The sequence below is a fragment of the Petromyzon marinus genome, chromosome 2 (genome assembly GCF_048934315.1).
Source record: "Petromyzon marinus isolate PM22_M1 ecotype Great Lakes invasive population chromosome 2, UKy_Petmar_22M1.pri1.0, whole genome shotgun sequence".
Lineage (NCBI taxonomy): Eukaryota > Metazoa > Chordata > Hyperoartia > Petromyzontiformes > Petromyzontidae > Petromyzon > Petromyzon marinus.
Genome location: NC_133668.1, coordinates 13,402,740 through 13,425,592, shown reverse-complemented (window position 1 = coordinate 13,425,592; position 22,853 = coordinate 13,402,740). Strand labels below are relative to the sequence as shown.

The 22,853-nt window shown below is 47.5% G+C and overlaps 1 protein-coding gene across 1 annotated transcript; it reads right to left on the bottom strand.

The window, feature by feature from the left end:
* Window positions 1-488: 488 nt before the first annotated feature.
* On the bottom strand, window positions 489-9,167 carry LOC116946936 (keratin, type I cytoskeletal 19-like). Its single transcript, XM_032962221.2, has 9 exons — window positions 8,473-9,167; window positions 6,872-7,111; window positions 6,679-6,739; window positions 6,147-6,242; window positions 5,571-5,741; window positions 4,690-4,815; window positions 4,014-4,234; window positions 3,381-3,469; window positions 489-851 (listed from the first exon to the last, which is right to left on the bottom strand). Exons 1-9 carry the CDS (start codon window positions 9,051-9,053, stop codon window positions 712-714), a joined length of 1,725 nt encoding a protein of 574 aa, XP_032818112.1. The 5' UTR covers window positions 9,054-9,167; the 3' UTR covers window positions 489-711.
* Window positions 9,168-22,853: the final 13,686 nt, after the last annotated feature.

Genomic DNA, 22,853 nt, shown 5'->3' with positions numbered 1-22,853 from the left:
AATACAGGTTCCATAATTGCCCCCCACCCAGTAGATGAATGAGTACATCACAGTCGATCGGCAGGTCGCGCGTGATGGGGTAAAGTGGGGGATGTCTCTTCCAAGATGTCTGGCCAGTGTGGAAGAGTAGGCCAAAATTCCCTCTAGAGAGGCTCTCTAAAGTCCTAACCAGTGAAGGCCCTTCTGCCAGCAGTGGCGTGAGCAAGCAATTTCAGGGCTGCACATGGACTTTTTTGTGCATTTAATTCTATTCTGAAAAATGTATTTGCATGCATTCATAAATTGTTCCTGAAATTAGTGACTTTGTATTGTGGTTTACCCAATTTGGCCATCATTATTTGTTTATAATCTGTGTGCGCCATTGATTATATTATCACTGCAGGGGTGACAAAGCTGCTACTCTCAGAAATCACAATGTGTTATTTGAATGCACGGCGATTCGCATCATTGCACGTTCAATTGTTACACTCAGTCAAAATACCGATTGCTTTCTTTTAAACATTTTATTGAAACGATTTCAGCTGCAGACACAGGGAGAGAGCACATCTATGAGAATCCACACCTGAGTGTGCAGTCATCTACGATCATTGATCGCCAAATTTGAGAAAAATGAAAGTGATGGTTAGAAGTGACTCGATCGATGGTGTAAGCTTCGTTTCGTTTTTCTTTTGTGAAAAAGCCACAGGCACCGATGACATCAAGTGCCGAACTTTACTTCTCCGTGTGTTTTTCTGACACGACTTTCTCGTTCTCCGTCTCGATGGTCTTGATGAGCACCTTCTTGCTTGACGAAAATCCGCCGCCCTTGCCCCCTGAGATCATACTGGACGACCCCAGCTTGCAATGGCTACCTGTGTGCATCACGAAAAGACAAGCGATGATTGCCCTGCATAGTGATACAAATAAAAGTGCCAGGAAAGCCTCGCCGAGTCTCGAGACTTGTTTTCAGAAAGGTCCTGCATTTTTTAGATCATTGGTCAATTTCATTGGTAAGTGTTTCATGTGTCAGAGGAAGCCAGGCTGCACGTAGAATAATATTGCATACGTGGAGATAACAATCAAAGCTACGCACAAATGGATGTAATCTACTGGCTGTACTAATATCGTCTAACCGCCTTGCAGCCCAGTTGGTTTGGGAATTTCACAAATTACTGTGATCCACCAATCCTCTCCTCCAAAGTTGCTAGATTACATGCATGGATCACCACGCCCAGATATACAAGCTATTTGGGCCAATGCTGCGAGAGAGCATTTATGAAGGGGCATGAGGGGGTGGTGTCGCCAGCACTTTGCCGTCTTTGTCTCCCCATTGCTGATACTTATAGGCTACACTAGATGTTTAAGGCTGAATCTTGGGAGTAGCGAGACAGGTTCTGACCACTCACCACTCCTGTCACCTGTGACCAGCAAAGTGCGAGGCCCATTGCTTCACCCCTCCGCATACGTGTGCATCACATGCACTATCCACTATTATCAAATAAACATCGGGGAAAGTGGGTTCACGAGCGGCTATTAAAGAACATCGCATTTCAATGACCTGCCAGTTATCTACAGAAAATGTACAGGCCACGTAACGAACCCATTCGGAAAAAGGCACGCCGTGATAGAGTAAAATATTAATGCTATTTCAAAATAAAATTATTAAAAGTAACATATTACATAAAATATATAAAATAAATTACGTTTTGATTAAATGTAATTTTAAATTCTTATTTTAATTAAAGTTTGTACAACAGCTTAGGGCTGAATGTTTCTTTAGAGGCATAAAAATATAAAATTATTCCACTTCTGTGTGAGGTTTCTCCATTGCTGTGTCGGTCAAGGGAGTTGATACTTCACCACACCAGTCAATGCGTGGTTGTGAAGGGGGGGAGCCCAGGCTCGGTTGAGATCTCATTCGCCACTGATGTTAGCCGTAGCCGTGACTCGAACTCAGCTTGCCAGGTTTGTGCACCACAATGCCCAAACCACTGCACCACCGCTCCCCCAACAATTATATACTAAGTGTGAATAAGAGTGTATGAAGGACATGCTGAGCCTTTTACTTGCATACATGCTACACAACACATACATAAAATATACTTGCATAAACAGGAACAAGCTAATCGCTCTCCATAACAATAAACTATCCTTTCAGTCCGTCGACTCATTGGCCTTCTAGACAATTTTTTTACAAAGTATATGACTATCACATAATACGTGTGTCTAGATTAATCTATTAGGCAGCTCTTGTCCCGTGAGCCTCTTACACATATAGAGTTCTCAGTGTCAAACCAGCTGCGTTGAGATTTAATGGAGCTAAAAGGTTTGGCCACCGATATCTTACTTTACCCATCTCTCTCTCTGCACTCCATGCATTGTTGCTGACACTTAAATAGGCTAAATCTATACATTTGACTAAATTCCCACGTCATTCTCCACGAGGAACCAATCTCCCACCTCTGCACTGTGCCTATGCTCCATCGCGAGAGAACACAGCCAAGAGGAAATATTTTAATTAAACGGACGTTTGCCTGGAATTGCAACTCGACGACCTGTGCTGCAATGGAAGCCAGCTTTGCGAATACAATTGTTGACAAAGTCATGGCCTATGACTTTCACCGGTTCACTCGGAATGCACCCGATCTCGTAAGATCTCGAAAAGCGAAGCGCAGCCGGATTCCGCATCAGTACTTGGATGAGCGACGACTGAGCACGCGGTGGTGACGTAGCGGTCTACTGAACAACGCGTTGGCAACTGAGGGCGGTGCTGCTAAAGCCACTGTTTGACCCGACCCTATTCTCTCACGTCTTGGCTCCCCCAACCCGAGGCAACCCGCACACGTCACGGTACACACATCAAGGAAAACATTGCATGTGCCCCACAAACACACACTCCTGAACTTTGCACGTAAGCCAGGGTGTAATGGTTCGCAGCACACGGGGCACGCAATGCAGCAGAGGTCGCCAGTTGGATCTTCCAGCGCGGCAGTTTGAACAATGAGGTTTCTGAAATCTCTCCCACCTCTGTCCATCGAGCAGTAAACATGGAAGCAACCGTGGTTAAGTCTATCGACAGGTCGCATGCGGTGGGGTAAAGTGTGAGAATTTCCACTTCTTCCAAGATATCAAGCCAGTGTGGAAGAGTAGACCGAATACTCTCTAGAGTGGGTATCTAGAGCTCCCTACAGTGGAGCTCCCACACCGCCAGCAGTGGCGTGAGTGAACAAGTGTGGGGAAGTGCCTTTACCACCTTTACTCACACATTGTATCAGCATGATATGACCTTCCACGCGGGCGGAAAACGATTTGATGGTAACATTTTGTTTAACGAGGGGGCTGCAATTCCCTTATGCAGTAAGACTTGTGGGGTGGCGGCGGGGATGGGGAAAGGGTGTTACCAGAGCTGCTGCCAAAGCCTCCGCTGCTGTAGTATTTGATGGAGACGTTGGATGAAGTCGGCACGAGCCCGTCCATGGTGTCGGTGAGACTGAGGGGTGGGATGGGGGAGAAGAATAGGGAAAAGCAAGTCACATGCAGGACTGGGCTTGGTGCCAGGCGAGAGGGGAGCCGAGTGCATCTTTGCATCTTCAAGCAAATCATCGTCTTTAGAGGGGTGTCCTGGAAAACGTTGATAACACACAAAATGACATTGTGCTTTGGTCTGATGAGCTCGGTTCGTAGGATTAGAACGAGTGATTTGTTGGCCAGTGCAATTCCTTCCCTTTAGTGTACCCCTTACCCACCACTACTAAAGTATCCAACGTTTTCACTTTGTATACATTTTACACATTTAAGGATGGATTTATACAACTTGATAGATCACCATAGGAATTTGCTTAATTGGCACATTCATTTGCTTAATTGGCACAATCGCCTGAACAACACACAAAGCGTACCTGGACTTATTCCCCACTAACCAATTCAAATCCACGCGCGGGTCGGTCCGTGTCAAGAGACCTCAACGGTATTCCTGCACCCAGCTGTCTAACTGCAACCTACCAGCAACCAGCAAAAAAAATCTCTGGCCGTACCTGACGTCACCACCCTCCAACAGCTGTTTGTACGTAGCGATCTCCACGTCGAGCTGCGTCTTCACGTCCAGCAGCTCCTGGAAGGCCACCAGCTGGCGCTGCAGCTCGATGCGCGATCGCTCCAGGGTGCTGCTTACGTCCGAGATTGACCCCTGTGCATTGGAGATCTCGAAGCGGAAGCGACCGTCGACTTCCATAAACGTCTGCTGCAGCTGGTTGTGCTGCAAAAGAAACAATCGTGAGGACACCATCATCAGACAATGGCTATCCACTGCTGGATGAATTCCTCCCCACACTATCTAGCAGTGTCGTCATGCAACAATACATCTAGCTTCCTGCACATGGGCAGATTTCATTGCTCCATTTCCCTTGGGGACACATTCCCAGGCATGTTCACTGCTTTGACTGCCACTCATGTACTCAGTCTTCACCACCAGTCATGATGCCTTTCTCGGGAAATGTGCTACCCAATAGTACTCACTTTTCTTCAGTATCAATGTCTTCTAATGACTGAAATTGGATAGTGGTGGGAAGGGTGTCCCATTTCATTCCTCACACCCATGATGGGCACGTGGCTACTATATTACACCCGCAAAAAAAGCAAAGCATGAGTGTAACTTTTCATGACGGTCAATATCATCAGTGTAGACGTGATAGCAGTGTGGTGAGGCTCTACCTTGGACATCAGCCCCTGCAGCTCCATCTGCATCTCCTGCATGCTCTTGGTCACCACGGACACCTCGCTGTGTGTCGACTCCACGGCAGAGCTCTTCTCCACTTGCTCCGCTTCGATCTGGCTCACCTGTGTTGTGAACCGAGGGGACGTTCGCCCGGATTAATTTCTCACCAAACATTTTCCGGGTGACCCGCGCGTTGGTAGGAGCCAAAGCGAGAGATGTGCACTCGATGTGGTGTGCCGAGTGTGGAAGTAATTTCTCGGTCGCTGACCCGGTGATCAAATTAAGCCATGGTGACTCGGCATATAGGGATGCGCAGCATGTGTAGTCGGTCCTACGATGCAAATCACATGAATGCGCTCGATCTCATCGGCAAATGGTGCATAGTCGGTTTGTAACCTGGTCAGTACTCTATTGGGACTGTAAGGGTGTATATAAAAAGTCAGTTCCTTTTGTTTAGTGGTAAATGCTGCGGACCCTCTAGCGGCTTGAGGGATTACGTGAACCCCTTTTACATACAACGTATACGAATCACGGGACTTTGATGCACGAACCGTTTAGCATAGGACTGCCTGGGAATATCACAATACCAGGCCATTGATATTCCCATGCAGGCTTATAAGCCAGTCTCCTTAGGGTATAAGGATGCGTAGAATCTTCGCACGCTAAACGATACGTTCATCTATTCGCGTAGGCTGCACACCAGCGTGGGTGTTCACTTGCTCGCAACCGGCCCGCGCAGTTCGTGCGCTTACGTTTCCACCCGTGCGTATTTCCTATGTGCTGTAGAAATCACCCAACCAAACGGAGGCTCCCTTGATGGACCAGATTTCCAGCTTGTGCACGTGTAATTCTGTAAGTGTCGGGAGGGGTGCCGTGCCTGGCTGCGGAAGTAGTTCTCAGCCTCCTCGCGGTTGCGCGCTGCAATGCTCTCGTAGTCATCCCGCATCTGCGCCAGCATCCCGGCCAGGTCGATGGAGCGTGCGTCATCCACCTCGATCGTGGCCGAGGAGTCCACCTTGTCGGGCTTTGCACCCAGACGTGACAGCTCCTGTGGGCAAACAGCATGGTGAGCGCACGGCCACGTGTACGTACGTGCACCACAAAGACAAACATCCCCCGTATAGCCTTCACCAGGCTGTTGGGCAAAGTGTTCTTAGCGAGCACCTATTAAGGCTGGTAAGGCACACTGGGCGATGGGTGGCTATAACCACGTCCGGTCGCCTTCATCTCCCCAGTGCCAATGTTTACACACCTCACCAGGTACCGATTTAAGGGCTGAGTCGACCTAAGAGAAGCCCACAAACCAGTTCAAATATTCGTCATCTAACTCAGGTCACACACTGATGCACTTGCACATCAGGACACACAAAGACAATGACACAAAGAGCCAAGGTAACTCACACACTGAAACTCAGACACACAAGCGATCTGCCACTCGGTGAAGGTTCCCCACCTCGTCCTGCGAGCGCTTTAGGAACTCGAGCTCCTCCATGAGCATGCTGTACCGGGACTCCAACTCAACCTTCAGCTCGGTGGCGCCGTCCAGGTCCTGCGCGGGAGTCACAATGGGAACTTGTATTCATCCACGGAAGAATAGTCTCAGTGCAACTTGCCTCTCTTCGCAAATCACTCCGAATGCACCCGATGATCTCGTCATACCTCAAAAGCTATGCGGAGTTTGAACCCGGTAAGTACATTACTCCGACGGTAGACTGCCTTGGGAATACTAGGGGTGTTTTAGGCCTGTGGTTGCGAGCTGGCTACGTACGGTGCGAGAGAAGTTCAACATACATACAATGATATGGCATAACACCAATGGATTCTTGAATCCATCTGTGCGGGGCTGTGTGTGCGTTGTCCTATAGTACGACACGTGGTGGCGTGGTTTTGCACGGGCCGCTCCGGTTTATTCCCACAAGTCAGTGCGTCAGCCAACAGGTCTGTGCGGAGATGAAGGTGGCGTTGGTGTGCCGTAGAAGTGGTACCTTGCGCATGTGGCCGATGTCCGTCTCCAGTTGGTACTTGACGCCCACCTCAAACTCAAACCTGTGGCACCGCGGGTACATTGTCAGTCACGGCGTGAACGGCAGTGCACAATGTGGGGTGCGTCGGTGTGTGCCTTTGTTTTGATGAGTGCGTGTGTGCACGAGTGCGTGTGTGCACTGGCAGGCCACGCACTTGGCCTTAACCTCCTGCGCGAAGGCGCGCAGGTTGTCCAGCTCGATCTCCAGGCGCACGTTGTCCAGCACCATCCCGTCCATCACGCCCCTCAGCTCCACGAGCCGCGCCTGCGCATCCCCCGGCTGCTCCGTGTCCACGGGCTGCACGACCGCGCCGCCCGTCAGCGAGTGCAGCTGCGCCTCCAGCATCGCGTTCTCGTGCTGCAGTTGCTGCACCTTGTTGATGTAGGTCGCGAACCTGAGTCGCGGAGAGGCGACAAGTCGTGGGTGGTTGTGGTAGTTGGTGTGCGGTGACGGTATGAAACTAAGAGACGGCGGTGGGTGGTGATGGTTCGGTGGTCATGGTGGGTAGCCCCTGGGTAACATCTCGATAGCTGGTGCTTGATTATTGGGTGGCGAGAGTGGACGGTGGTGGTCGTGGGTGGTTGAGTGGGTAGGTGGAAGGTCGTTTTGGTCTTGGGCGAATGGTGATGGTGGGACGGGTGCATGTTTGTGATTACCAGAGAGGATATACCGATGCAAACAACTACAGTACCAGGGGGGGAATGGAGGCCTTGAGGGAAGCATTGATGCATGGGTCCACCAATAATATATATTGAAATGCAGCATTTGCAAATGTTCCGCAGACTATTTCTCTCGGCCTTGCAGGACTACTTGTGGTGCACAGACCATGCTCTAGAGGGAAGCACTGAAACACGAGTCATTCCGTGTATCGATACACATCGATGCATGTTGGCTTCTGGAGGGAAGCGCTGATGCATGGGACCTCTGGTGGGAGTTAATGATGCAATAAGAAGCCACGAGAAAGAAATAATACGTGGGTCCTCAGCCACGTTATAAAATATTTACACGAATTAACTTTGTTCAAGCTTGTTTACGTAATACACACACGCATGCACCATGTTTCTTATTGTCTGTGGCCAATGTTCACTCGCTTGAAAACAAATCAAGCCGTAATTACATGCTGGTGTTTAATGAGATGTTTTAAATGGTAGACTTTCTTTGTTCATATTTTTTTCAATCAATGTTCACTCCAATAGGCCACTACCAATTTAAGCATAATTTGAAAAATGGGCAAAAACTCAAATCCGCCCTCGTAGAGGCGGAATCGGAAGACATTTCAGCAACACATCTCCAGTCTGACTCGTGTGAGCATGCATGGTCAAATAATCCCTGTGACTAATGCGGCTTGAAGATGGCTTTGTCCAGGAGTGGTTTGGAAAAGATCTCTCAAGCATTCGTTACTTTTATTGTTCCGATGGGATAAGTAAAGCGCCTCAGGTGGACGTGCACATGGTGATCCATTAAAAGATATGCCACTGATTTGTAATGACCCTGGACCTTCTCAACAGGTGATTGCAAAATATGAAAGGGATGTCTTCATAGATTATGGGGGAAGAGGAATCAAATATGTAATAAGTGCCTTGAGATTGGTGAAATGCAATGCACCGGCTTTAAACTAAAAAAAAAAATCCATATTGTTTGTGGGGCACCTATAAATATATCACCCATCGAAAACATGAGCATCGAATTGGCAGCAACCTGCAAAATGAAATTATCCAAATGCTGCATCACCATTCATCATCCAACCTGTCTCACCTCTCGTTGAGTGTGCGGAGAGTCTGCCGCTCCGTCTCTCGGGTCATCATCGGTGGTATGGCTCTCACTCCTCCTAGGGAGCCCGCGGTGCCGCGCATCCCACCCGACACCACGGAGCGTCCCACCTGGAACGAGGCGCTGTTTCCGATGTTGCCGCCTCCAAACCCGAGCCCACCGCCGCCTCCTCCTCCTCCCAAACCGTAGCCTCCAAACCCGAGGCCACCTCCTCCTCCCAAACCGTATCCTCCAAACCCGAGGCCACCGCCACCTCCTCCCAGGGACAAGCTGCCCAACCCCAGCCCCAAGCCTCCACCACCCAGTGCTGCTCCACCTCCGTAGCCGTAGCCTCCTCCACCACCCAGGGCCGCTCCACCTCCACAGCTGAACCCTCCACCGAAGCTGCTGGAGGAGCGCGACATCCCGCCGCCACCTCCGCCGCCGCCCGAGCGCACGCCGCCCAGCCTGGAGACGGTGCTGTAGGTGGTGACGTGCGGGCCCTGGCTCAAGTTGAGACGCGACGCCGTGAATGGCGTGGACGTGGAATGCTCCACGAAGCTCGAATGTACCTTGCTGGTCGACATCGCAATCTATAAGCCCACGCTGCCAATGAGAGCTATAAAGATGATGATTACGCTAAGGTTGAGACGGATGAAGGCTTGGTACCGTGGAGAGATCGGTGCTCTCTGGCACGCAGGGTGTGCCTTTTATGCACGGCTGGATGCGCCGCGGTTAGTGGGTGGAGGAGGAGGAACGATATTTGGCACCGGATTGATGGAAATGGAGGAGGGTGGATGCCGTTTGTAGTTGACAGGCGGGCGGGGTCAGTGTTCTGTGGTGAGGACGACCCGTTTACGAGGAACGATAAGTCTGTGTCATTCCTTCCACGTCCCCCGTGGAAAAAATATACAGAACTTTCACGGCCCAGGTATGAGTGCGCGTGCGAGCATACTGGTATGCCCTACACCCTGTACCCTCAACCCTAACATCGCAGGGATTTACCCAAGCATCACTACTCTGTTGTAGCTGTTTATACAAAACTTAAATGCCAATTTCCGTAAACCCCTTAAAGGTGCGTGAGAAAAAGGCGCATGCGCACCCTTGTATGTAAAAAGTAAATCGATATATTTAAAAAATCCCACAAGAAGTGCGAAGGCCCTCATTCAGCAATGGATTAACAAACGGGCTGTACAAGTGCATACGCCAGTACACAAATCATCTGGTCTTTATTTACCCATTTGCCAATCTTTAAGTAAACTTATTCTATTTTATGGGAATATTGTATTATTCAAACAAAATGTTTTATGAAGATAAATAGTTTACACTTAATGTCAGTAAACTAACGATTGAGCAACCCCATATAATCTCATAAGCGATTAACAGAATAAATAAGCAAATGACACACCTCCTCCCTATCGGTCTCTCCACATAAAAAAAATAAGCATTTGCTTAATTATTTACATTCTGTGGGTGCTTTTTTTTCCCCAACAGAATTGATTTATGCGAACAAGCTCTGGAGTCGGTTTCAGAGGCAGGAGCAATTCCGCTCAAACTTCACAAACATCGCATCCATTTCATTTGAATAAAAACCGGATTAGATTCGAGCTATACACGCACGTGGGTGTCGTAGGACCGAAGGAAGACATTCATAGACGAGACAGTCAGAATAGCAATACATCCTCCAGTATCATGTGTCCACTGCAAAGTATACACACATATTGATAGTAGTATCACACTTGTTAATCCAGTCTCAGTTAGTTTCAGAAGTCTCCTGTTAGGGAGGAAAGTCATGCAGAACAGCGGGAGAACAAATAAACTCCATCACCATACAGAAAGGCACGCAAGAAGGGAATCGAACCCAGATAGTTATTGTTGTAAGATACAAGTGTTCCCACTGCGCCACCATTTCGCCCATAATGAACCCATTATTTAAATATTCTTGTTGCACGCAAAAACTTTACCGTAAACTTCCAATGCCTGTGTGCTACTCAACACAGGATTTGTGGAATCGGGCCCCGTGGTAAGGGTGAAATAAACCCTTCACATGTTAAGCGCAATGCAAACAGGCGCCACACAAAACCGCAAATATGCGGTTTTGGAACGCAAACGCTGTCGGTAACTGAGCGTAGCCTCCAGCGTAGTTGTGTTGCATTTATTGTGCCGGTTATGCAGCCGCACCCGGGGCCCACGGGTCTGAGGGACCCAGACGCCGGCTTACAGAGAGCCGTGGGGGTGGGATAATTGAACAGGGGGGCACAACTCAGGGCCCATGCCAACCACGCACAGACGCCACTGCTGTAGTGATATACGAATGAGAAACGCATGCGGATAGGTCAGCAACCTCATTTATGTACTGCCAAAAACTGACCATCTGATAGCCCTTAAGGTTGGGAGTCTCGCAGCACGTGATGTTTTGCTCGATCCACCAAGCATGCATTGAAAGCGTATGGCATATGGCAAGTTACATAGTGCCATATTATAGCAACACCTTATATCCAGGAAAGCCTCACATCACTTTGAAACTTACATTACTAGTACAGCCCACATCCAATTAAGTATATCCAGTATAAATCTAAGGGCCCATCCCAACTCTACAGAAACATGACTGCATCTCAGCATGACATCTCGGGGACATTCCGCATGAACCTGCGATGTGCTTCATTCATTGTACTTGCTTACACTCCGGTGCAATTCTTACATCGAGGGTAGGGTGCAGTACGAGGTCTAAGTGGGGAAAAAATATTTTTTTGTCCTGGTACTAACGGAAGTGATGTGATAAGTTCGAGGTGCAGATTGACACCCTCCACTAGAGGCACCTGCTGCTTGGGTTTGCAGTTCAACAAAGCAACCACGTCTGAGCACAAGGACGAAAAAGCCTTTTAGCTCACGTAGGCCTCTTACCCAAGTCTACTATAAATAGTGTTTGATTTATTATAGACATACTGTGCGAGTTATATTTTTTTATGTTGACATCTGTGTCATTCCGTATTTGCGACGAATGTGTCACTTGACACCCTGGACACCCTTGCAAACGAGATGTTACGTCAAATAGGATTTTTCCAGGAAACAAAATGCAATTAGTTACTATTAACTCGACATCGCTGCATCTGAAACATCGCAGTGAAACTCACATCACTGTTCTACAGTTCACACCGGCCACATAAACTGTCACACCACTCCCAAAACCCACTCTCCGGCTCAGCCCAGCCTTGCGTCTCATTCTTTGAACTTGTCCGGGCAGCATTTCTTTCTGTTTTTTTAATAAATGCAGCCGCTACTCCACCTAAGCACACAAACTGTCAGAATGCGACATAACTCTGCCTTCTTCATGGCATCGTCCGATGAAACTGTCAAACTACCCGGCCAACGCCCCCTCAATGAGCCAGAAACAGTTAAGCACAAATTGTCGTGTTCCTCTAATAATAATTATCTTATAATAAGATGCATTTTGCTCCCTGTATTTTAAAGCAAAAGTCAGCATTGCGTCTTGTAGTCCGGTTGGTGTGTGTGTGTCTTTGCGACCAGAGTTGTATAACTTGATTAACACAACACGAGTTTGGGGTGCGTCTTACTTCCTGGAGCCCATTGTAAGATGTAATATTTGTTTATAATGACATGATTTTTTTTTACATTTAAGAGATTCTTGAAGTGGCCTAGTGGCTCGGCAATCAGAGAAAAAAGTGCTGAGTTGGTCCCCCAGAGATCCTAAGTTCAAATTTGGACATAAAGAATAGTTGATGGTCTTAGCTCGGTCACAAATACCTGTACAAAAATACTATTCAATGTTATATTGCACTTAATTTGGTTAAATTAAGTTCAATTAAATTAAGTTCTGAGAATTGCAATCAGTTGATTGACATGCGATGAACATGTTTCCCTTTAGCGCTTCCTGCTTGCGTGAATAAGAGATATATTTAAGATAACACAGAAGCAAGCTCTGTGAAATCGCTTTTGCAGATAGTTCTCTAACACGGAGTCCCGCACTGCTCTGAGATTTCCTAATGGATTCTTCCATCTCATCACGTGACGCCGATGGCACAATTGAGATAGACATTGTGGAAATACATTTATTTTACACCAAACGCTTTCTTAAATGCAAGGTTTGGGGTGATCACAAATTAATCATCATGCTATTGCTATAGACGTGGAATTGGCAAGCAAGCGGTGGGAGACACGTGAGTTTTCTAAGCCACATTAGTGAACCTGATTAATTTAAAACCATCGATACTGAGCACATGCCCAAAACGCCAAAACCGCCAGAAACAAACAACACTCTTTCATGTGTAACGATTAGATAATGTGCTTCTTGCAATGTGCAAGATTATAAGAAATTGTAAGAAAAATTGACAAGTGCGAAGAAAAAAGTGGCCAGAGCAGCCACAGCTGCATTTTTATTGGTGAGACAAAACGGTCAGTTTATTCCACCGATGTCTCCACTACAGTGGATGTCTACTACCTCGCCTGGTATGCAGAAGGTCGTGGGTTTGATCCCGATCCTTTGTTTCGGGGTTTTTTTGTCCTCCCCCCCCCGCACCTCCGATTAGCACGGTTGCCTCCGCACGGTGCGAAAGAAGTTACACATACAGACCCTGATGCCTGGCGTGGATTTTTCTCTGGGTTCTCCCGTTTTTCCCTCCACATTTAGAAACGTGCGTTTAGAGTATTTGACTGCTATACATTTCCACATGATAAGCCACTTCGTTGGGCTATATCATGCGTGGCCAGGTCGCTTCTGAAAAATATCTGTATAATTCAGTGAGCCGTACCTGGTGAAATAACCAAATAAAAAAAAATCCGTATTAGTGAAGTTCACGGGGAACAGAAACCATAGTGGCGATAAATGAGCGATGAGGAGACGACTGACTCTCGGTGAGCCAGCGAGTGTGAAGTGAACCTGTGAGCGCGTGAACATGGGGCGTTCACTGCGGCGCCAGGTCGACATGGCTCATGGCCAGGCACGCCCTGCATGCAGTCGCACTGACAGACACTCGCTAACACTCTACCCCTGCATTCACGTAAGCCACACCATAGCCGGCAGGCAGACGCTACTCACTGTGAGACGGGGAGTGGGGGGATCATGAGTTACTCTTTGCTTTTTTTCGGTGAAGTCACGTAGGTAAAATAAAATACATGAAAACAATTAAATTAAATCACGACGTTTCGGAGGCAACGCAAGCTTCCGTCTTCGGGTGGAACAGTCACTTGATACAGCTATTTTGCTGTGACTGTTCCACCTGAAGACGGAAGCTTGTGTTGCCTCCGAAACGTCGTGTTTAATTTAGTTGTTTTCATTTATTTTATTTTACCTACGTGACTTTACCGAAAAAAACAAAGAGTATGAATCCTTGCAGTCACGAAAGCTTCAAATCTAAGATCTTGAGTTGTTTTACGCACGGTCGAAGGTAAAGATAGAGCGCGCAACGCAATGCAATCCCATCACACAGCTGCATTGATATTATCCGTGCATGTTTGCGTGCATACGTGCAGATATGTATATACATAGTTACCAACATACGTGCTTACATCCATGACGACATACGAGACCTGGATAGCTAGTTATATACGGATACATCCACACACATGCACAGACACATACGCATATATGCATACAAACTTGGTTACAAACATACATGTATAGATATTTAGATGCATAATCGATTTTCTTTGGTGTTTAATTTGTTGTCCTTCCCCCGCACTTCCAATTAGCACGGTTGGCTACATACGGTGCGAAAGAAGTTCAACATACATTTATTCATACATATACATAACTGCATACGCTATTTACTTAATGTACTGTGCGTGCATAGTTACATACGTGCGTGGTAACATATACAGTATTCCTTTTTACTTCCATAGATACAACTTGTGAACTTTCGGATCAAGTGCGGTAAGGGGCCATCCATTCAGTAAGTACGCATGGAGGGGGGAGGGGGCGTTAACCCAAATATGTTCGCTTGCGTATGGGGGGGTTCCTGACAATGTACGTACGCATAGGAAACGGGGGGGGGGGTGAAGCCTCGAAAATAATTTGTCGACATTGGCCTTCAAATTAGTTATCGGCGGTGGACTATCTGTTTTGACAGATTTTTGCGTACGTACTAAATGGATTGCGTGTTGCAGTGGCCACAGCACCACGTCCAGCTGCCATTATCACGTCTCTCTCTCTGATTCAACGAAAATGTAGTGTATTCTTAATCATGCATACATACAAATATCCCCCCGCATAGCCTTAGCAGACTGTTGAGGTAAGAGCCATGAGCAAGCACCTGTGAAGGCCCAGTAAGGCACACGATAGGCAGTAGTGTTGACACCAGAACCACGCACAGCCGCATTTGTCTTCCCAGTGCGGATGTTTGCACTCTGCACCAGGAACGTCGCACACACATATACTCACGTGCGCATTCACACAACGTTAAAAACCCAGAATATCCCGATTCTGGGTTTTTAACGTTGTGTGACCTCTCGAGGCTCAACCGAGCTCGGAACTATTAGCGAGCACCTATTGAGTCCGCAACAGCGCGTGTTGGGTGGTGTGGCCAGGACCACGCCCGTTTGCCTGTGTCTCCTTAGCGCTGATGTTTATAAAATGTACCAGGTAATTATTTGCAAGTTTTGTCGACACGGGTGAGACCTGGAATCAGATTATGACGTTATCCGTGGCCCGGAATCGAGCTCAGGTCGCATGGTCCATTGCACATTGGGTGTACCACTTAATGCACGGCAGCTCCCCCACATTCAGTATACGTGCAACAGAGCATGCAAACCCTCACATGCACCCTTGACAGACTGTTGGGGCAAGTGGTGTAAACGACCACCTATGAAGGCCGGTAAGCCACACGAGCAGATGAGTGGCCAGCACCACGCCCCTCCGTATTTGTCTCCCAAGTGGCGATGTTTACACACTGCACCAGGTACTCATTTTTAGGCTGAGTCGACCTGAGTGAAGCCCATGACCGGTTCAGATAATCGCCACTGATGTTGGTGGCTTGAGTGCGACTCGAAATCGAGTCACCGGGTTTATAGCACAGATACACGAGTGTACATACATACATACACAGGGGTGTGTGCGCCGTGCACACACCCAAGGACACCGCACATCGACCGCATGCCTCTCTCGGACCCACCCTGAAAAAAATACATTCTTGTAAAACCACACACACACCCATTGGCACATGCAGCGGCATGCATTGCAGACCCATATCCTTCATCAACACCCGGTGCAGCAAACGTGGACTTGTAGCACCTGCACGCAACGTCAATCAATGTCTTCACCATCATCAATCAATACACTGATGGTTGCAAGTCTCCCGAAGCTGCCGCCACCCCCTCACGACTCCGCGATGAAATAATCCCCCCTAGCACCTTGCACACGAGTGTATTTAATCGCTCCATCTCCTCGGTGGACCATCTCGAATGCGTCACATTCTTTGGCTGACACTCCATTATTATTCTTGACCAACGCCATCGCTTCTATCGACGCGTCGTGCCCAAGCCACTTTAATTTTGTTTACAGTTTTTTTTTTTAAATGATGCCCTTTAACATTCGCATGTTCTGATCCAAGTGATCGTGTTTGTGTCTCTCAATGTAATGCCAAGCATGAACGCCGATGTACGGAGGATGATATAACAGCTCCACCCGTTCAGCTCGCCCACACCGGCTCATCATCCACTGCACACAGTTTGACGACAATGATGACGATTATGAAGAAATACACGACAGCAGCCGAATCGACGAGGGACTGTATCAGAAACTGAATATTTATTTATACTGGAGGAATCCGACGAGCTATAAAGCTCTTTTTCACAGATGCCCAGTAGGGCCGGGTAAGAACATTACAACACTAAACAGTACAAAAACATGATAGTTGTACAAAGTACAATCAAGATAAACAAATCACCCAAACACAAATACAACTAAACCATCTCCGTCCTACCAGGCAAAACCCACTGAGGTATTAACTTATTTTTCCAAAGCGACCTGGCCACAAATGACAGCTAAAAAAAGTAGCCCATCAATTGGACATTTATAGCACCAAAATAATCTAAATACTCTAATCTCCATGCATGCTTCTAAATGTGGAGGGGAAAACCGGAGGACCCAGAGAAAGAATCCACACAACCACGGGGAGAACATGCAAACTCCAAATATACAACAGGCGTCAGGCGTCAGGGTCGGGATGGAACCCCCCCACCGCCTGCATACCAAGCGAGGAAGATAACATCTCACCACCGTGGGGCCCCTTTAATAAACAGATAAAGTATATAAGTTAAAATTGCATCGTCAAATGAGCCACGCACGACCAAGGTATGGAACGCGTCCGAGAGTCCGTATACAATACCGAGAAGATGGGGGTGGTGAGACCAGCTCATGTATAAGGTGCGAGAGGGAATTATTAAAGTCGCAGGATCGTGAGAGATGGCACCAGCCTTGGGGTGACCTTCATCCAGCAGTGGAGTGATCATGGCCGATGGTAATTCTGCGTGCTCACAATGCGTTCGCAATTTCTCGGTCACTGCATTTGTACACGGCGGCCAATAGCCACATGCACGCACAACACCCACACCTTCTTCTTATATAGAAAAGTCTCCGCGCGCGCTTGCAAGGGATTTGGCTCTCGCGCATGTTTTGCCATGCAGCACGCCCTAAGCCCCGCAGTGAGAATAGTTAAATGATCGATTTAGTAGGATTTCGCTATATTCATTTATTTATTTATTGCGCGACATCGACCGTACCAACTCACGCCAATTGCGTGGGGGGGGGGGCGGACCCTGCCAAGTGATGCGCGTTCCGTCGACCTCACGGGGGGCATTTTCTTTCACGCGTTTAACATGCAATAAATATACACAACATGCAATAAATATACACATAACGCTGTGGCTATTTCTTCACAGCATGATGTCCTCTTCGCCCCCCCGACCCCCCAACACGATGCGTGGAGTTACTGCTATAAAGTCCTTCGATATTAATATTATTACAGTGCTTAGATAGCATTAATGTGGTATTATTGTTTACTATTATTAAACAAATACTTTGGCAGATATAACAATAATAATGTTTGTGTGCACAAAACTCATTTTTCATTATTAGGTTGCTAAATATTCCCTTTTTTGCTGTGCTTTTATGACGCTGCGATGGTCTACTGACAATTCTAGATTTGAAGCTTTCGTGACTGCAATGATCCATACTCTTTGGTTCTATTCGGTAAAGTCACGTAGGTAAAACGTCGTGATTTATTATATTTTTTACCTACGTGGTCTACTGCCAGTCTGTGCTGTGGCCTGCTGCCTGCTGATTAATGAACGTCAGTGCACTGGCACTCTATTATCTACACTACTAATTTTCCTTTTGACAATTATGAGTGTATGCCAGTCTATAATCTGTTGCCTGCTTCTTTACCTCACTCAGTGTACTGCCAGCCTTTCATGTCCACTGTATTCTGCTTTTTCAGCTGCTGCCCGTATTGTCAGCTTTTTACGTCGACTGTAGCAATGCTTATGTCATTAAGTCGGCGTACTCGCAGTCTATAATCTAGACTGTAGCCTGCTTCTCAACTTACCTGTGCGTACTGCTGCTCTTTAATTTACACTTATTTATGCTTATTTCTTCAATGCATTTCTATTGTTTCGATTGCTCACGTCCCGCTATTTACTCATACGTAGTACTGCGATACTGATAGCTGTGCCATCATCGGGGATTGCTGTGCACGTCGATGTGTGTGTTCGAGTCTATGTGTGTGTGAGTCGATGTGTGTGTGTTTGAGTCCATATGTGTGTGCGTGTAGGTCCATGCGTGTGTTTAAGTCCATGTGTGTCTCTGTCTTTTTCGAACGGACAACGCCCGATGTGGGTGTGTGTGTGTGTGTACGCCGAAGTGTTTGTGTGTGTGTCAATCCAAGTGTGTCAGTCCATTTGTGTGTGTTAGTCCACATGTGTGTAAGTCCATACATATGTGTGTCATTCGATGTGTGTGTAAGTCAATGCGTGTGTGTGAGTTGATATGTGTGTGTTAATCCATGTATGTATATCTAAAGTAGATGTCTGTGTGTCACAGTCCATATGTGTGTGGCAGGGCAATGTGTGTGTCAGTCTATGTATGTGTGTGTAAGTCCATGTGTGTGTGTGTGAGTCGCTATATGTGTGTACGTCGATATATGCATGTGTAACTCCATGTGTGTGTATCTAAAGTGGATGTTTATGCGTGTGTGAGTCCATGTGTGTGTGTAAGTTCATGTGTTTGTGTGTGAGTCGATATGTCTGTGTGTGTCAGTCCATGGGCGTGTGTGTTAGGCGCTTTGTGTGCGTGGCTTCATGTGAGTCAGTGTAAGTCCATTTCTTTGCGTGTCTGTACGTCCATGTGTGCATGTGAGTGAATGTGTGTGCTTTATTGACCTGGTCAAGGCCTATGATACCATCAGTAGGCCTGGCCTCTGGGTTGTTCTTCATGCTTTCGGAGTCCCTCACCCTTTGCTCACGATCCTTAAGGACCTTCATGATGCTGAGCGGCCCCGCGTCAAACTACGTGGCCGTCAGTCAGAGCCATTCCCTCTACACCTTGGGGTGTGACAGGGATGTCCTCTGGCTCCCACATTATTTACAGTGAGGGAAAAAAAGTATTTGATCCCCTGCTGATTTTGTACGTTTGCCCACTGACAAAGAAATGATCAGTCTATAATTTTAATGGTAGGTTTATTTGAACAGACAGAATACCAACAACAAAATCCAGAAAAACGCTTGGCAAAAATGTTATAAATTGATTTGCATTTTAATGAGGGAAATAAGTATTTGACCCCTCTGCAAAACATGACTTAGTACTTGGTGGAAAAACCCTTGTTGGCAATCACAGAGGTCAGACGTTTCTTGTAGTTGGCCACCAGGTTTGCACACATCTCAGGAGGGATTTTTTCCCACTCCTCTTTGCAGATCTTCTCCAAGTCATTAAGGTTTCGAAGGTGACGTTTGGCAACTCAAACCTTCAGCTCCCTCCACAGATTTTCTATGGGATTAAGGTCTGGAGACTGGCTAGGCCACTCCAAGACCTTAATGTGCTTCTTCTTGAGCCACTCCTTTGTTGCCTTGGCCGTGTGTTTTGGGTCATTGTCATGCTGGAATACCCATCCACGACCCATTTTCAATGCCCTGGCTGAGGGAAGGAGGTTCTTACCCAAGATTTGACAGTACATGGCCCCGTCCATCGTCCCTTTGGTGTGAAGTTGTCCTGTCCCCTTAGCAGAAAAACACCCCCAAAGCATAATGTTTCCACCTCCATTTTTGACGGTGGGTATGGTGTTCTTGGGGTCATAGGCAGCATTCCTCCTCCTCCAAATACGGCGAGTTGAGTTGATGCCAAAGAGCTCCATTTTGGTCTCATCTGACCACAACACTTTCACCCAGTTGTCCTCTGACTCATTCAGATGTTCATTGGCAAACTTCAGACAGCATGTATATGTGCTTTTTTGAGCAGGGGGACCTTGCGGGTGCTGCAGGATTCAGTCATTCACGGCGTAGTGTGTTACCAATTGTTTTCTTGGTGACTATGGTCCCAGCTGCCTTGAGATCATTAACAAGAATTTCCCGTGTAGTTCTGGGCTGATTCCTCACCGTTCTCATGATATTGCAACTCCACGAGGTGAGATCTTGCATGGAGCCCCAGGCCGAGGGAGATTGACAGTTCTTTTATGTTTCTTCCATTTGCGAATAATCGCACCAACTGTTGTCACCTTCTCACCAAGCTGCTTGGCAATGATCTTGTAGCCCATTCCAGCCTTGTGTAGGTCTATAATCTTGTCCCTGACATCCTTGGACAGCTCTTTGGTCTTGGCCATGGTGGAGAGTTTGGAATCTGATTGATTGATTGCTTCTGTGGACAGGTGTCTTTTATACAGGTAACAAGCTGAGATTAGGAGCACTCTCTTTAAGAGTGTACTCCTAATCTCAGCTTGTTACCTGCATAAAAGACACCTAGGAGCCAGAATTTTTTCTGATTGAGAGGGGGTCAAATACTTATTTCCCTTATTAAAATGCAAATCAATTTATAACATTTTTGACATGCGTTTTTCTGGATTTTGTTGTTGTTATTCTGTCTCTCACTGTTGAAATAAACCTACCATTAAAATTATAGACCGATCATTTCTTTGTCAGTAGGCAAACGTACAAAATCAGCAGGGGATCAAATATTTTTTCCCTCACTGTAACATATCTTTTGACCACGTAGTTCATGAAGCCTTCAATGGCTGTACCGGAGGAATTACCATATGGTACAGATACAATGGGAGGCTGAACGATGCCCAGGTGCGGTCAAGGGATGGCTCCCTATTGCTCAACCATGTTATTTATGCTGATGCTCTGGTGATTGTTGCTCACTCAAAGGAAGAATTGGAGGCACTGCTGCTAAACCTGGAGCTTGCCACTAAGAGGTGGGGCCTTACCATCAGCCCCACCAAAACTAAGCACCTGCCTGCGTATTTTGTACCATTGGACAATCCACCCCCACAACTCACAATTGGTGATGTGGCAGTTGTTGAGAGATTAGAGAGATTCATCATACCTGGCCAGTGTGCTCATGACTGTCTCCGCTTTAACAGCAGAGGTCTCACTCCCAATCAGTCGAGCGGCATTATCTTTTCATCGGCTGCGTTACGCTGTGTGGAAGCTACCTGGTCTCTCGCTCCGAATGAAGCGCCAGGTCTTCTGGGTCACGGTAATTCCCTCCCTTCTCTACGCTTGCGAAATGTGCACCCGCCTAATGGAACATCTTCGCCGGTTAGAAACATTTAGGCTGGCCTGCTAACGATCCATCCTGGGTTTAACCATATGTGTGTGTGTGTGTGCGTCTATTTCGATGTGTTTCTATGTGTGTGGGTCGATGTCTGTGTGTAAGTCCATGTATGTATCTGCCTTTTTCGCCCGGGCAACGCCGGGTATTTACCGCTAGTTAAGATATAAAACGCACACGAGAAGTCACAATAATACCCGCACACCACTACAACATGTAGATGTACAGTGCAAGGCTTTTGGTCGATCCACTGCTGGATGAGAGCCTCGCCACACCGTGCAGGTCATGGAGGTACATTTGACCTTACTTATGCTCGTCAGTGCGGGCCGGTGAAGGTGGGGAGCATAGACGTGTGAGCATAGAGAGCACATTACTGTACAGTACAACGATTTATACTGGTAGGAACCTCCTGGTTCCACCAGCCCAGGGGATTATTGTGTCCGTCCGTCCTTCCGTCGTGCATCCAAAAATGGGAGGGGTGGGGCTGGTTGGAGAGGGGAGGGTGGGGAGGGGCTGGGTGGGGAGGGAGGGGCTGGGAGGGGAGGGGCTGGGTGGGGATGGTGGGGCTGAGTGGAGAGGGGAGGTGGGGAGGGGCTGGGTGGGGAGGGTGGAGAGGGGCTGGGTGGGGAGGGTGGGGAGGGTGGGGCTGGGTGGGGGGTGGGAGGGATGGGGCTGGGTGGGGAGGGACTGGTCACCCCGTGGTGCCCTTATAAAACTCAACATTTAACCTACTCACGCCGGCTTGTGCCCGCCCTCACAGTCGGGCATATTTGCGAATACACCACGTGGTGCCGCTGTTGACCCTGGCCATTGACCGAGCAACCCAACGTTCCTACCAGCTCCCTCCGCAGGAATGTGTTTTTGCTGCACTTGTCCCCTGCTGGCTACCACGTAGCAGCAGCAGACATACACAACAACCTGACGGTGGCAACCCATCATCCGAGACCTCTTGAGGCTCAACCGAGCTTAATACAACACCTCTATCTAAACATACACCACCCCTCACCTTCAGACACACTAAGTACAGTAATAGGTTTCCCCCTTTTAACTGGCACAAAAAACTGACACCTTTATTCAAGGCATCATGTCTGCAATAACCGCAACACAAGCAGTCAAAATGCAAACAAAAAGACAGTAACAAGATATAGTAAAACCTATTACTATATCTTGTTACTGGCAAAAGAGGTCTCATAATGTAAATGCTCACCCCAAGCCCTCAATACTCTGAAAGTGTGCTGTTTTTGAGTTGTATGCCTTTTGGCGTCTTCTGGTCCAACACCAGTGGAGACTAGGCTCTAAAGAAAGCCGTCTCGGGTGTGGACCAATCAAATTCAAGGACAGTGCATATTATTATCAGAGTTGTCTTTTTGTTTGCATTTTGACTGCTTGTGTTGCGGTTATTGCAGACATGATGCCTTGAATAAAGGTGTCAGTTTTTGTGCCAGTTAAAAGGGTAAAACCTATTACTATATCTTGTTACTGGCAAAGGAGGTCTCATAATGTTAACACTAAGTACACTTTACAACACATCACCCGAACCCTGACACACCCAAACCCACGGCATTACTAGCCAACGCCTTTACTATCCACCGACCATGGGACATTTCCAGCG